The 16,224-nt window shown below is 39.8% G+C and overlaps 1 protein-coding gene across 1 annotated transcript; it reads right to left on the reverse strand.

Annotated features, from left to right (window-relative positions):
- Window positions 1-14,015: 14,015 nt before the first annotated feature.
- On the reverse strand, window positions 14,016-15,843 carry LOC135709954 (UDP-glycosyltransferase UGT5-like). The gene is made up of 2 exons (XM_065232405.1): window positions 15,502-15,843; window positions 14,016-15,435 (listed from the first exon to the last, which is right to left on the reverse strand). The coding sequence occupies exons 1-2, from the start codon at window positions 15,740-15,742 to the stop codon at window positions 14,117-14,119; spliced, it is 1,560 nt and encodes a 519-aa protein (XP_065088477.1). The 5' UTR covers window positions 15,743-15,843; the 3' UTR covers window positions 14,016-14,116.
- Between the last annotated feature and the right edge of the window lie 381 nt (window positions 15,844-16,224).

Below are 16,224 nucleotides of genomic sequence, written 5' to 3' on the forward strand. Positions count from 1 at the left end.
AGCGTAACATGAATGATTCTGAGTGTAGTGGTGTGGATGACTCCTCTCTTATTATTTTTTCCATGCTGAGCCTTTTACGATTGCATTCTGCTGAGTGAGCTGAATGAGAATTTTGCAGAAAGAATCACTTTTTTATTTTCTAGCTTTAAACATACATTGACACATTTAAATCGCTATTAATATCGAGAAAACTGTTATACAGCAACACATAAACATAAGCGTCACGCAAATAGCTTAAAACTGCTGTGGCCAATTCAACTGATTTAAATCAGTGAGCCAAAAACTATCTGACTCGGCTATTTAAATCGTTAGCATTCGGATTTTACGCATTCAATCTGGTTCTCCTTCGCTAGAGAAAATTGTTCGGCTGCCTTTCAGTTTATCCTTTTTTTTTAACTCTTTATTTGTTCCAAATTCAAAATAAATTACATTTCATTTTAACCTAGGTGCTCCAGTTACTGCAGTAACGTACCAGCCTTAATTGTTATGATATATATCTAAGTGTTTTTACATTGTTCATGTCTTGGCAATTCAGTATTTTAAACAGGTTTTTTAATCTGCATGTCAGTATAACAATTGATATCTTAAAACTAAAAACTAAAACTAAATCTTATATAATATAAAGGGAATTAATCGTTGCAATTGAGGATTGCAACGATTTTTGCCTGAAATTATTAATTATTTTGTTGGACATTTGTGCTAAAGTCTCAACATTCGAAATTCTATGTATTCTTCGGTTGTACTGTACCAGGGAGGCAACTTCAAAATCATTTTCAGAATTTTGTTCTGAATCCTTTGAAGTGCTTTTTTCCTAGTAGTGCAGCAACTAGACCATATTGGCACAGCAACGGATTTCCTGTTTATAAGAGGATACAAACATTTTATATATTTGTTACATTTGGCTTGAATGCCCTCAATGTGATCTTTAAAAGTTAATTTTTGGTCAAGTATTAATCCAAGATATTTCACTTGGTTTGACCAGGAAATTGGAACTCCGTTCATAGTGACTATGTGACTACTACTAGGTTTCAAAAACGAAGCTCTAGGCTTATGTGGAAATATTATAAGTTGAGTTTTGGAAGCGTTGGGAGAAATCTTCCATTTTTGTAAATAAGAAGAGAAAATATCTAAACTTTTCTGCAGTCTGCTGCAAAAAACACGAAGACTTCTTCCTTTAGCGGAAATGCCTGTGTCATCAGCGAACAAAGATTTGTGGCAACCCTGAGGCAAATCAGGGAGGTCCGAAGTGAAAATGTTATACAATATAGGCCCAAGAATGCTACCCTGAGGAACTCCTGCTCTAACAGGTAGTCGATTAGATTTGGAATTTTGATAATTTACTTGAAGAGTTCTGTCAGTTAAATAATTTTGAACTAATTTCATAATATAAAGTGGAAAATTAAACTTTTTCAATTTAGCAATCAAACCTTCATGCCAAACACTGTCGAATGCTTTTTCTATGTCTAGAAGAGCAACTCCAGTTGAGTGGCCTTCAGATTTGTTTGAACAAATTAAATTGTTAACTCTTAAGAGTTGATGAGTAGTTGAATGCCCATGGCGAAATCCAAACTGCTCATCTGCAAAAATTGAGTTCGTATTGATGTGAAGCATCATTCTATTCAAAATTATCTTTTCAAAAAGTTTACTTATTGAAGAAAGCAAACTTATTGGACGGTAGCTAGAAGCTTCAGCTGGATTTTTATCCAGCTTCAAAATTGGAACAACATTTATCAGGAAAGTATGCCAAATGGAAACATCTGTTAAATAATTTTACCAAGAAAGGCAAGGTACTCTCTGGGAGTTTTTTGATGACGATATAGAAAATTCCATCATCACCTGGAGCTTTCATATTTTGAAACTTTTTAGTTATAGACCTTACTTCGTCCACATCAGTCCCCCAGGAATCATCAAAAATATTTTCCCGAGAGAAAATATTCAGATAACCAGGAGCAACCTGATTCTCAATAGGACTAGTAAGACCCAAACTGAAATTATGGGAACTCTCGAATTGCTTAGCAAGTTTCTGAGCTTTTTCCAAATTTGTGATCAAAATTTTACCACCTTCTTTAAGCGCTGGAATAGGCTTTTGAGGTTTTTTCAAATTTTTTGTGAGTTTCCAAAAGGGTTTGGAACTCGGGTCTAATTTAGAAATATTATTTTCAAAAGTTTTGTTCCTCAGGGCAGAGAGTCGCTTTTTAATTTGTTTTTGCAAATCCCGCCAGATAACTTTCATGGCAGGATCGCGTGTTCTTTGATATTGTCTCCTACGGACATTTTTAAGACGGATCAAGAGCTGAAGATCATCGTCTATTATAATTGAATCGAATTTAACCTCGCATTTTGGTACTGAGGCAGCTCTTGCTTCAACTATAGAAGTAGTCAGAGATTCAAGAGCATAATTAATTTCATCTTTGGTTTGCAAAGGAATGTTTGGATCGAAGTTATATTCCATAAATGTTCGATACCGCTCCCAATTAGCTCTATGGTAATTGAAAGTAGAGCTGTTGGGATTAGAAATTATTTCTTGGGATATTTCAAAAGTTACTGGAAGGTGATCAGAACCGAAGTCAGCATGGGTAACCAATTGGCTACAAAGTTGACATGAATCAGTTAAGACCAAATCAATAGTGGAGGGATTTCTTGCAGAAGAAAAGCATGTTGGGCTGTTTGGATATTGAATAGTGTAATAACCTGCAGAACAATCATCAAACAGAATATTACCATTGGAATTGCTTTGAGCATTATTCCATGAGCGGTGTTTTGCATTAAAATCACCAATAATGAAGAATTTAGACCTATGACGGGTAAGTTTCTGGAGGTCACCCTTGAGAAAATTCTTTTGCTGGCCTACGCATTGGAATGGCAAATAGGCAGCTATAAACGTAAGTTGTCCAAATTTTGTTTCAACAGAAACCCCCAAAGTTTCAAAAACTTTGGTTTAAAATGAAGAAAGAATTTTATGTTTGATTCGTTTATGAATAATGATGGCAACGCCACCACAGGGTCCATCAAGACGATCATTTCTATAAATCAAGTAATTTGCGTCCTTCTTAACCTTATGGCCAGGTTTAAGGAACGTTTCAGTTATAACGGCAATATGCACGTTATGAACTCTCAAAAAGTTAAATAGCTCGTCTTCATTATCTTTAAGAGATCGAGCATTCCAATTTACAATATTTAATGCTTTAAAATCCATTACTGAATTTTAAAGTCATGACAATATTATTTGCAAATTTTACTCCAGTTTGAATAGCATCAAACATGGAGTTAGATTTAAGCATATCAGAAATCATGTCAATTAATGAATTCTGTAAAAATTCCATTTTGGGGGCAGTAATGCTTCCTAAGTCAAAATTGTCAAAATTTCCGTTAGAACGTTGGTTAGTATTTTGATTTCTACCCGCTGCAATAGCAGCATAGGTAGCTCCATTAACTCGCTGAACATTGTTAGCAGCGAGGGGAGTAGGTACAGATGAAACATTTGAAGCAGGGGAGATATTTGTACCTACGGGTACGAATGTAGAATTTGTTCCTCGCTGACCGTTGTTAACAGCAGAGGAATTTGTACCTGGTCGGAAACGTGGAGCGTTTCCTACCTGACGGTTAGAACGAGATTGTAGGATCGCTTTGCGAGTCTTACATTCCCAAAAATTGGATTTGTGGTTTTCACCACAATTTGAACATTTAAATTTCTTAGGATCTTCCTTCACAGGACAGTCGTCCTTTGCGTGAGAGGAATCACCACAATTCATGCATTTAGCTGGCATGTAGCAATTTTTAGTTCCGTGACCCCATCCCTGGCACTTACGGCACTGGGTGAGGTTTTGGAAATTTCCTCCAGTCTTCCTGAAGTGTTCCCACTTCACTCGGACATGGAGCATAAGGCTAGCTTTTTCTAAGGCCTTAAGGTTGTTTAGTTCACTAGACTTGAAGTGAACTAAATAAAAATCATTAGAAATCCCGTTGCGTGAATCGCCAGGACGGGATTTCATTTTCATTTTGATTACTTGGAGTGGCACAACTCCAAGTAATTTTGCCAGTTCATCTTTGATCTGATCCAGGGATTCACCACTGGGCAGTCCTTTCATGACAACCTTGAACACACGTTCAGTTTTGGTGTCGTAAGTAAAAAATTTGTGCTTCTTCTCAGTAAGATACTTGAGAAGACATTTAAATCCGTCCAAGGTTTCAGCCAATACACGGCATTCACCCCGACGTCCAATTTGTAGTGAAAACTTAACTTTCACGAAATTCAAAAGTTCCATGCGAAGAGCATGGAAATCGGTAGTGGTTATCACAATAGGGGGAATCTTTTCCTTCTTGGCATTAAGCCGGGAAAGTTTACTAGAATTTTTCTTGGATGATGGATCATTCTCATCATCCGTGAGCAAATCAAATTGATTACTCAAATTAATTTCATCAGAAGGGGGGTCAAGAGTTTGCCCCTTTCTTTTGCGTTTAGGCGCCATGGCGGCAGTAAATTTTTATCCAAATCGACTTCCAAGCAGATTACTATAAGAATCTGAAGGATCGAAGAGGAATTTTCCAAATCGATATCCAAGAAGGATTACCTCGGGTAGGGTCCAAACAAGGATCGAAGAGGAATAAGAGTTGAACAAGGTAGAAAATTTTTTACAGGTTGAGCACTGAAAAGTGCTGTTTAAATTTGTTGTAGCTTTAGGTAGTAGTAACACTTCCTTCAGCAAAAAGCAAATAGATCCGCACGGCAAGAGAGCACGATGCGGACTGATTTCAGTTTATCCTTATTTCCTTCTACTGCTGTCAGTTCTGAGTCGAGCTGCAGAGTCACTTGGTAGGAAGAATTTACACTCGTTCGGCAATCTGTTTGTAGGCGAGGATGGCTATTTTGATTCTGTGGTGCTCGCGCGAGTGAATGAATTTTCCCATGCTTGCTCTTGAATGTAGTCCGCGACATATCGGTCCATGTACGGCCACCACACTTTTTCCCTAAGAATCCGCCGCATGGTGACTACTCCTGGGTGTCCACGATGAGCTATTGCCAATGCTTTCCTCCGTAGGTTTGAAGGAAGGACAATCCTATCGTCTCTCACTACGATGCCGTCAATGATACCCAATTCTTTTGAAAAAGCTTGGTAGCGGAAAAGATCCGATGGCCAGTCCTGGCTATGGATTGCCTTTATTACTGCACACAGGACCTCATCCCGACTCGTTCCGCTTCTAATTTCCTGCAAACCGATGGCTGTTGAACCCTCTCCTAGTGCACACAGATAATGCTCAGAGCTTTCGTTGAAGGGTGGCTCTGATTGTTCGCATAATCTCGAAAGGATGTCTGAAATGTTGGTAGATCCTGGAATGTGCTTCACACAAAAATCGTACGGCTGGAGACGCAACGCCCATCCTTCAGCCCTTGAACAAGCACGCTTGCCTTGCTGATGCTTTCCTTCAAAGATGTATTCCAATGTTTTGTGGTCAGTAAATATTGTAAAACGGGTACCAAACAAATATGGATAGAATTTTTCGACAGCCCACACAACGGCTAACGCTTCGCGCTGCGTTTGTGGGTACACTCTCTCCGTTTTGGTTAAACCTTTTGAAGCAAAACTTATGATTCTCGGTGCCTTTCCATTACTCCGCTGGGTGAGAACTGCCCCTAGACCCACCGGGGAGGCATCTACGTACAGCTCCGTCTGATCCTTCGGATCGAAAAATCCTAATCTGCGGACCGTGTTCGATAACTCATTTCTCAGATCGTCAAAAGCCTTCTGCTGATCCTCGCCAAAGATGCCAACGTCACATCTGATAAATTGACGCAACGCCTCAGTTCGTGTCGACAAATGCGGGATAAATTGGCCGACAAAGTTGATCCTCGCCAAAGATGCCAACGTCACCTCTGATAAATTGATGCAACGCCTCAGTTCGTGTCGACAAATGCGGGATAAATTGGCCGACAAAGTTGATTAGCCCGAGAAAACTACGAACTTCTTCCTTAGTTTCCGGTTTTCGGAAATTTTGGATAGCGGAGATCTTCTCGTCCGACGGGCTGATTCCTGCTGCGCTTACTTTAAATCCCAAGATCTCAAGCTCGGCTACTCCAATCAAACATTTAGCTTCATTTAACATTGCATTATTCTCTTTCAGAACGCTCAACACCTCCTGAAGCCGTCCGTCATGCTCTTCCTTAGTTCGTCCCGATACGACTACATCATCTATATAAACTATGACACCTTCAATGCCAGCTAACATCTCTGACATCACTCGCTGGAAAATCTCCGGCGCACAATTGATACCGAACATCAATCGTTTAAATCTCATTAATCCTCTGCTTGTCATAAAGGTAGTGATTCCGCGAGATTCTGGGTGCAACTCAATATGGTGGAATGCAGATGTTATGTCAAGTTTCGAAAAGACAGTTGATCCTCGGAGTTTATTTAGGAAAGTATCGATCATCGGAAGCGGATAGTGTTCACGCTGTATCGCTTCATTTGGGATACTTCATGTTGATACACAACCTGATATCATCCTTTCCTTTCGGGACCACAACCAAGGGCGATATCCATTCCGGAGGTCCCACAACTGGTTCTATCACATCACTGCGCAACATTTGCAATATCTTTTCATCTACCTTCTCTTCCATTGCGACAGGGATTCTCAAGTACGCAATTTTTCTCGGGGGGATACGACTGTCGATTGATAATTTTACTTCAACATTCGGGAACTTCGGAAAGGCTTCATTTTTAAACTCAATGTTTTGAACCTTAAGGCCTAATTTCAAGACTTTAAGGTCCTCCGCCGTTCTTCTACTTAGGAGTGATTTTTCAGACTTCTCGATGACAAAAAATTCAGCATAATTTTTTGGTTTGGATTCATTTACCGAAATCCACGCCTCAAATATTGCAACAACGCGTAATGGCTCTTGGCTTGCATATGCCAGAAATTTGCGGTCACATTGAAACCTTTTCTTAAAAAGGGTCGCATTGGCATTAACAAGTTCGTTACATACTTGCTCAGTGACGGTATTGATAGCTGCCCCTGAATCTATTAAGAATTCGACTGGATGTTGATCGATTTTGCATGTAATATTTCCTTCATTTTTCGGGCTTATCTAAGGAAATGAGAAAGAAGTTTCAAACCTGCTTTAATTTCATTTTAGTTTAATTTTTTTTTCACCTCATCGTCGTGAGAGACGGTTCAATTCCACAAAATAAGTTTATTAATTCAGTCATGTGAGTAGATAGCAAATAGGATAGGTAATACAAATTAAAAGGTGTACATTTTCATTACAAGAGACCAAAAAACAAAGGAAAACAGATGAAATCATTCTACCTTTAATGATCCTTCCGACATCGGGTGACGACGTGATGGCTCCTTATCGCTACAATATCCTTCTCGCAAGGCATTCGTTTCGATATCGGCACGTTTCCAGGTACTACGGGATTTGAACTGCGTCTTCCGTCCTCTTGTGCATTTTCTGGCGAAATGTCCCTTAACTCCACAATTGTTGCATCGTGAACTTCGGGCAACACAACCTTGTGAATCCCTGTCATGTTTCCAAGAACCACAACGATCACATTCCACTCGAGAGCGATTACCTGTATTCCAAGGCTTCTCACGTTTAAACGTCGGTGATCCAAACGATCCTTGTTTGGATTGAGGTTTTCGATCCCACATCTGCTTTACTGCGGAAACACTGGGAGCCTCGGGATCAAGCTTGAACCGATGTATTTTCTCTTTTTGCTTCATCAAGATTTCTCTATTGATTGCGTAGTTCGTCAGCTCATCTAGGCCCATAACGTCCTCGAGACCTTTGTCCTTGACTCTATCATCCCGAGCACCCATCGTTACTTGCTGTAAAATCTCTTTCTCCTCACGATCCCGGAAGTCACATCGGGTGGCCTGCATGCGAAGCTTGAGGATGAATTGATTGAACGACTCATCGGGGGATTGCTTCAGCGAACGAAAGACTTCGAGCTCGACTCTCTCATTACGCTTACCAACGAAAAAGTTGTTCAAACGTTTGACGGCGTTATCGTATTCGGGAGTTTCTTGTGGAGCAAACGGAACTTTTGCTGGCTCCGGATGAATCTCACCGGACACTGGCCGCAGGTTATAATAAATACGCTGAAGGCCTCGGCCACCTCGAGCAAGCATGAGGACCAGTCGTTCATGTTGACTGCTTACTTGTTTTAGTTCCAGAAAGAGCTCAAACGCTCTCAGCCACTCTTCCCATTCTCGTCGAAGATCCGAAGCGTCAACGGCATCGTTGAATGGTTCCAATGAACAATGCTTGTCAAAGTCCATCTGAAATAACCATAAACGTTGTCCCATTAATGGATCATGTTTTACAAGGTACTGTTTCCGTGAAGTGCAAATGATAGGGTTTTTGATCTAATTTCCGTCGCATTAAGCACAACCCGCGCTTTGCCTCTCTTTTATGAACGAGTTTAAACAAAAAATGGAATATTTCTGTCAAAGATGACTTCTAAATTTATGCACCTTTCCATACGTACCGTTAGATTCGAAAAAGAGTCACAAATTGTTTAGATATTGTTTAAAATCTAATACTGCTTCTTGATTCTAAATTCGTTCTACGAGTTTCAATTCCGTCCTAATGCATTGAAACGCCATTAGATTTTCTTCGTCCTACGGATAAACGTAGAAAAAGGGGATTTGCTAGGAGCGCTTCTTTTGTTTTGAGAACAATGAACGTAAATATTCATGCAATGCACTCTAACAGGATCTATGTTATAGCTAATGAACTACCGCATCGAAACAAACTTATTATTGATTTGTGCACGGTGAAATCATTGATATGATTGATGTTTTCTGATCGATAGAACGGAAATGGGCGATTACGACGAAGTAGCGCTCTACCCTATGATCGATTTGGAATAAATTTTCACACTGAAATAACTACCTAAAATTTCTTACTTCTTGATAATATCCACAATTCGTCTCCCTACTGATTTGCGTAGGATGTTGTAGAACAATCTTTGTTTTGCTCTGTCTTCCCCATCCGCACGATATCACACAGTCTGCTCTTCATCACGTACACTTCATCCTGCACCTAATCAGGCATCTTTTTTCCCACATCAGAGTGTGCTTCGGTCTTCCACTAGGCTCGCATCATCAGGGCAATACTAGGCAACACATACTGACCGTTTCGGTCTTCAGCCGCGCTCGCATCTTTTTGTGTTTGTGTGCGCTTCGGTCTTCAGCCGGGCTCGCATCTTTTTTTGTTGGTGTGCGCTTCGGTCTTCAGCCGGGCTCGCATCTTTTTGTGTTGGTGTGCGCTTCGGTCTTCAGCCAGGCTCGCATCTTTTGTGTTCGTGTGCGCTACGGTTTACCACCGGACTCGCATCATCTTGTATTTGTGTGTGTATGCGCCTTATGCACTAGTGATTCTGCCATTTTACCTTTACCCACTCACTTCATACCTTCACGGCTTTTCAAATTGCACTTTGAAACGACAAAAACAATTCTACCATCACTCAATTTAAGAAAATTGACACAACTTAACCCCAGTACTCATACACTCCGTTTTCATACGACAACAAAATAGCTGCTGCTCTTCCCTACGTCCGAAACTGTGTCGTGTCAACTTAACCATGTCAAATACATAAAAAATCTCCATCCATTTTATTCATTAAATCCTACTTACTTTGATTAATCCGTTCGGCTGCGCCAAATTGTAGAGTCCCTCCAGGAGGCAACAATCGAATTCACCAGAAGGAACACTTTCGGAACTCGCCAATAAAACTCGTTTAACCACTTTAACTTTAACAGACCGTTTTATTCACTACCAGTCGCAACAATCGTTCATCGGCTTCTGCCTCAATAAATCTCCCTTACACCGAGGCGCTCGTTTGTCGTCGTCCGTTCTCTCTCACTCTCTTTGATTCTCCCGCTCGATATACATACACTGCAATAAAAGTTCACTTAATATTCACCTGAAAAAGTACGTAGATATTTTCCATCGTACTCTTCAGGTGAAAATTACGTGTTTTGCGAATGAAAATCTGTTCCATGTGATTCATATAGAAATCAAGTGATTTTCATGTAAATTTTATCAAACGTTCTGATGATCTACACATAGGTTTCACTTTATAGCTACGTGAATTTTAAAGTAAATGTAACTGGATTTTATAGTAATATTCAAGTGCAAAGGTGGTAGATTTAATTTTAATTTCGGTTTATTATTTTATTGAATTTATCATAAACAATGCATTCTAGTTCAAACAGCAAAAAAAAACACAATTCACTGATTTGCGATGTTGTTCAATTTCAGATAAAGTCCCTAAATTTAATTTATTTTTTTATTAGATTACAATTCAACTCTATCTCATAGATTTTCATTTTCATTAATCATTTTCTGTATGAAATAGTAGAAACAGGAAATTAAGTATTGGTGTATTGACATCTTCAAATTTCGATTACAAACGTTTCTTTTTTTTAACCTCCATTTGACTTCCGTTTGTCGAAATAAATCTTGAATCATATCGATTGAGATTGTGAGGAGCTCAATCAATCCGATTCCGCATTCTGCAATTTAATTTAGGATTTAATAAATAAGGATTAAATTATTAATATTAAACTCACGCTTAGAAAACTTCAAGTAGACGATCTAGGGATTGTTCACATATTTGCCATTGTCGCCATATTGAACTTATGAATAAGCAAAGAGCACTAAAAAGAAATCTCATTCGTAAAACCTACGTGAATTTCACATAACTTTCACCAGTATGACACTTCAACTCGACCAGTCAATCCAGTTGAATTCATTAGCATGCCATTGAATATTAAGTGTAGCAAGTAATTCGTACTGTATTACCACAGACAAACAGACATAACACATTGAATATGTCGCACTGTAAAACATCGTCGCTAAAACATTACCGCCATCTGTTGAATACACTGTGGTGGGTAGTACGCTGAATAGATGGCGGTAGTGTGTAAATGTCAAACGCAAGGAAAATAATTATGCGCGCCACAGGTGGCGGTACTACCAACTACGATACTTTTTAATTGACCGTTAAATGCTTGTGCGATGAACAACTTGCGTGTGTTATGTCTGTTTGTCTGTGGTATTACTATCTTTAGGAAGTTACCTGAATTTTCAGGTGAAATTTACGTTTCTCGTTGGTTCAGTGTAGGGCCGCGGCCAGGGTGGACGCGACACGCGACGCGACGCGATGCGACTCACGCAAGGAATAATAATAAATAATAAGATTCTTTTGAATTGGTCGCGTCGCGTCGCGAATCGCGTCTACCCTGGCCGTATCCTAGGTCTCTTCCGGGGGTGGAGAATGGTTGCCATATTTACGTTTATCAACTCTACAATTAGGTTTTAAATGAGAGTAAAAGGCATATATTGTTGCCTTTTAGGCTTTCAAAAGTGTATCATAAAATCTCCTCTGTTTACAAATTGAACTTTAAGGATGGATCCTCATAGTGAATAAATAGTCGAAAGTCGATTTCAGTAAAATTTAGTTCCGGCGGAACGGGTACCATCAACGACTGAGCATCTGGTGGAGAAGAGTGAAGTGAGCGTGGTCCTCAAATTCATAAAAAATGTCAAAACAGTCTGAAAACAGACCAGCCTTCTCCAGACCTTACGGATAGATGAAGTTCGGAATAACTCAGTACCGACAGCAAGTCACTGAAACTGTCAGTTAGCGGACACTAGTTAGTTTCCGATCCATAGCTGCGATTTTATTCGATGAAAGGGTCATCACTTGGAAAAAAATCATTCAACCGTACATTCCTGCATCGTTTAATGGTGCACTTCCAGAACCATCCGGATGAAAGGGGATCTTTTCGGGAATGATCAAAATTACAACTGTGCGAAATGTGAAATGTTGTGAACACTTTCTGAGTAAGTGCTTACAAGCCATCGGGAGAGAATCGCCTGGAAGAACGCTGAATCGCACAGCGCAACTATCGAAAAATAAACAAACTTTGACGTTTAGCATGTTGTACGCAACATTGTCGCCATAAATGCTGCCATAAATCTGAACGGGTAAGGATCAAGCAAAATGGCTTTATATAAATACAATTCAGTCTGCAAGTTTTCTTCATAAAAGCTATTTCAAAACCTTATGAATTTGTTAAGGATTTCTTGAAAGCAAAATAACTTTTTAACAAATGGCCCATGAAAAACAACTCTTATGCCTCCGCCATATTACAATTATTTTGTTTGTTTTTTACAATCTTCGATTTCAATCGATATTTCCTTGGATATAACTTTATTTTAGTTAATTTAGCAATGAGAAAATATTTAGAATGCAAAAATCATGAGAAATTAAAATCTCGGCTTAGCTAAACGATCGATCTGAAGAATATATATTTTTTTTCTAAATGTAAAATAATTAGTAAAATCGATGTTTTCCGTGGGCGGACTCAAGTTTTTCGATGTTTTCACGTACATTTCACATCAAATTTAATATGGCACCTAAAACTAGACCTCTTCATGAGAACTATTTAAAAAAATTGAAATTCGGCAGGATTTTTATACGATTAGTTTTTATTTGAATTATTTTGATAACATCGGATGGCATTTATGAATCTTTTTTATCTTGATTGTTGTTTTTCTAGTGAACTTAGCAAGCAGCTAGGGTAAATGGCTCGGATAATGGTTTTAATTGTTGCCAAATAGCTTTTATTGTAATACGGTTTTGAAAAGGGTCTCAATGCGTTTATCGTACAACCATTTTGCAGTAAATCAATCTTGATGAGCTTCGAAAATGTACCCTTCAGAACCTTTTCCAGAGTGGGCCAACAGACAGATTCTAGCATCAATGAGGTTTTGGTGGATGCATCAATGGCAAAGCAGTCTTAACCAGGGTTTTATGAATGTTGTTTTTTAGTAGTTTTGTAGTATTTCATAAAACTTAAAATGTTACTTGGGACATACTCATTATAATACATTATTAAGGTTCAATTTACTTTGATGCTTTTTGGAAAATTGCAAAAGCAGTTTTTTTCCGACGCATTATTTCAGATTGCAAAAAGCTCGCACTATTCGATTCCTTTTGATATTTTACACAAAATGACGCGAACTTTTGCTTGATGTTTTCCAGATGAGACTGGTATGCTTTTATGAGCAGTGCAGTTCCCCGTCGGTCGCATCCATCGTGTGCTCATGAAGGGGAACTGCGCCGAGCTTATTGTTACGGGTGTCCCAGTCTACTTGGCTGGTGAATACACTGCCGAACTTTTTGTCAGTGCGAACTTCAAGCTGAGCTGGGGTTTAAAAGCAAACGAGCAAACTGACGTTTGTCAGAAAACAAGCAGATCCAATCTTGATACCCGATCCAGTTTGGAACTGAATAATAAACGAATTCGCTATTAATATAAAATGCCTATCCTGATTTCCTTTCTTTAAAATATATATATATCTGATAATCCTGGTTGGACAACAGATCAAAACGTAACTACAACCGATCTGATCGACAGTTGTAGTTATTTATTGGTTGCTTTGTGGATATTAAAAAAACGCATGATGAGTGGATGTTTTTAATGGCGAATAAATATCAAAAAAATTAATGAATAAAAATAAAAGGTCCTTTTTTGGAACTTAAACGTTCCAATTACAAAGGTAATCAAAGATTGAAATAAACAGAAACAGGGGAGATGGCAGCATTGCATGTAGCATGTTATTTGCTTTCCCGCTCAGGGGTGTAAACGAAATGTCATACACCGTAGTCTGGCAGTGTGAATGTTTTGTCTACGACATTCTTATACACGTGCATGTGTAACGTCACATTTGCTGTTGTATTGAAAAGTAAAAGAATAAAAGAGACGGCAGATTTTGCTCACCATACCAGTTGATATATCCGATTCATTGACTGTTTTGGCACGGCGACGCACGCTACCAACGAATTTTACCATACTTTTAGAAAGTGATGATTTAGGATTACAAGAAGAAGAAGCAAAAGCAAATCGAGTGATGGTTAGTTGCCTCTTAAAAAATATATATCTCAGATAATCCTGGTTGGACAACAGATCAAAACGTAACTACAACCGATCTGATCGACAGTTGTAGTTATTTATTGGTTACTTTGTGGATATTAAAAAAACGCAATTCCTTATCCATCTGTTGCTTATATTGCCATCATCGCCATCTTCCCAGTAAAATCTACTGCTTTTTCTGCTTAGCACTGATTTTCCTGGTCTTTCGGCAGCAGCATGCCTTAACCATACATAGCAAAATTACCACCGTAAGTAACACGACACCCAGCACATCCAGCAGCAAATATTGCACGATCGAAAGGTTAACCGCATTGGACTTCAAATGTGGTGCTCCCTTATGCCGAACCACGTAGTCCATCCAGAACATCGATTCACCCATCGGATCCACTATTGTGTCCCGGAACAATGTGGCAATCTCTTTGGCCCGTTTGAAGTAGCTCCGGTTTTCGATCATTTCCATAATCTCGTTCGACAGCAGCTCCTCGGTTATATCCACAAACAGTATCTTCCGCGCATACCCACTACGGACGGCTCTAAGTGCATTCCGGTGTTGGTCTCCGAAGAATGGCATGAAAAGAGTCGGAACGCCGTTGTACATGGACTCAAAGGTTCCAAATTGACCGCCGTGCGAAATGAACAGAATTACGTTCTTGTGCGCCAGGATGTCATTCTGTGGAGCCCATTTGCGAATCATGACGTTCTTCGGCACATTTTTGAGATTGTCGGTTTCAAACTTCCACACCACCCGTTGTTTGAGCTTTGAAAAGACATTGAGCAAACTTGTCCGCTTCTCGACAGGCATCTCCGAACTCTGCAGGTACGCTCCGAGCGAAAAGTAGATCACTCCATGTTCGGCTTCATCCATGAAACGTTGTAGGTCATCCGGAAGAGGCTTGTTGGGCCGAATATGGGCACCAGCGACGTCCACGAGCCCGGGCATGGACGGGCGTGGTTTGGCCAGTGTTGGATGACTGTTAATGAGAATTACAGAAATGGACTTCTCCAAGGCTTGAACGGAAGGTAACGGTCCTCGCTGTTGTTCGAGCTCACCGAAGAACTCTTTCGCCAGTTTGTTTTGCTCCGGAAGGTAGTGATACTCGCGGATGACATAGTCCAGCGTAGATAGAAACACGTTGTAGGCCCGCTGGAAAAAGTTCATCTGATCTTCGTAATCCAGTATCATGTGCGGTACATAAGACCACGGAGTCAGAATTCCCATAGCTCGGTCCATAAAGTCCGAATATCCGTAGGTACTGATGGTGACGATCGGTGCGTTATACTTGTAGGCGAACATGAGCCAACTTTCCTGGAAGAATTGCTCGGACACTACCAGGTCAAATTGCAAGTCATCGCGCTTCAGAAATGCCTGCACGTGATCGTTCTCCAAACCGTGACGACTCGTTTCCAGTCCCATCCTCCAGTACAGAAACAGATTGTTGAAGTCATTGTTGTAACTTTTCGTTTCAAATATCGTCGAAAGAGGAACTGAAAGTTGGAAATTTGATGTGGTGAAAATGTCGAATTCGGAATCAAAATGAACTCTGAACTCACATTTTTCCCGAATGGGATAGGCCGGATCAATCAGCACTTCCGTATAGTTACCCAGTGGTTCACCGAATTTGAAACTCGTCAAGCACGTTACCTCATTGCCCCGTTCCGTCAGCTCCCGGATAAAGTGTTTCAGCATTAACCAGTGGCTAGGTCCAGTGAATGGAACCAGAAAGAGTACCTTGTAGCTGTGCACCGCCGTCACTAGCAACGCCACTGAAATGAGCAAACGGATTGTATGCATGCTGGATGACTACTATCTCCAACGACCGACTTAGAACTGAACCCAAAAATTCTACACACGAATTCAAACTGTGAATGATGCGGCGTTATCAGCTGGGCTTGACTACCGATAGTGGAATTAAACAAAAGAATCATGCTTCAAGTGGGTGATAAAGCAGCGAGAGAGATAATGTCTGGATGGAGAGAAATGTGCCGGTCATCTCTAATGTTCATCATTGACAGAAAGCGCCCTTGATTGCAAAACTGCTTCTAATGTTGTGATTGCTACCTGTTGAGAGGATTGTAAACATATGATTAGAAAGGTTTGTCAATAGCAGGGGATTCATGGGGGGTTGATTTTATTTTTCTGAATATCGCGTGACGTACTTAATGTTCTCAGAGTAACGGCATCTAATCCAGTGTTTCTCAATAGACGGGTTGCGGTTGGTCGGTGGTCATGTTTTAAAAAATTCGTGCAAAATTTATGAGAATTCAATTTTTTTT

Source organism: Ochlerotatus camptorhynchus, unplaced genomic scaffold (genome assembly GCF_037179485.1).
Source record: "Ochlerotatus camptorhynchus isolate MF236.1 unplaced genomic scaffold, CSIRO-AGI_Acam_v1.1 ptg000036l, whole genome shotgun sequence".
Taxonomy (NCBI): domain Eukaryota; kingdom Metazoa; phylum Arthropoda; class Insecta; order Diptera; family Culicidae; genus Ochlerotatus; species Ochlerotatus camptorhynchus.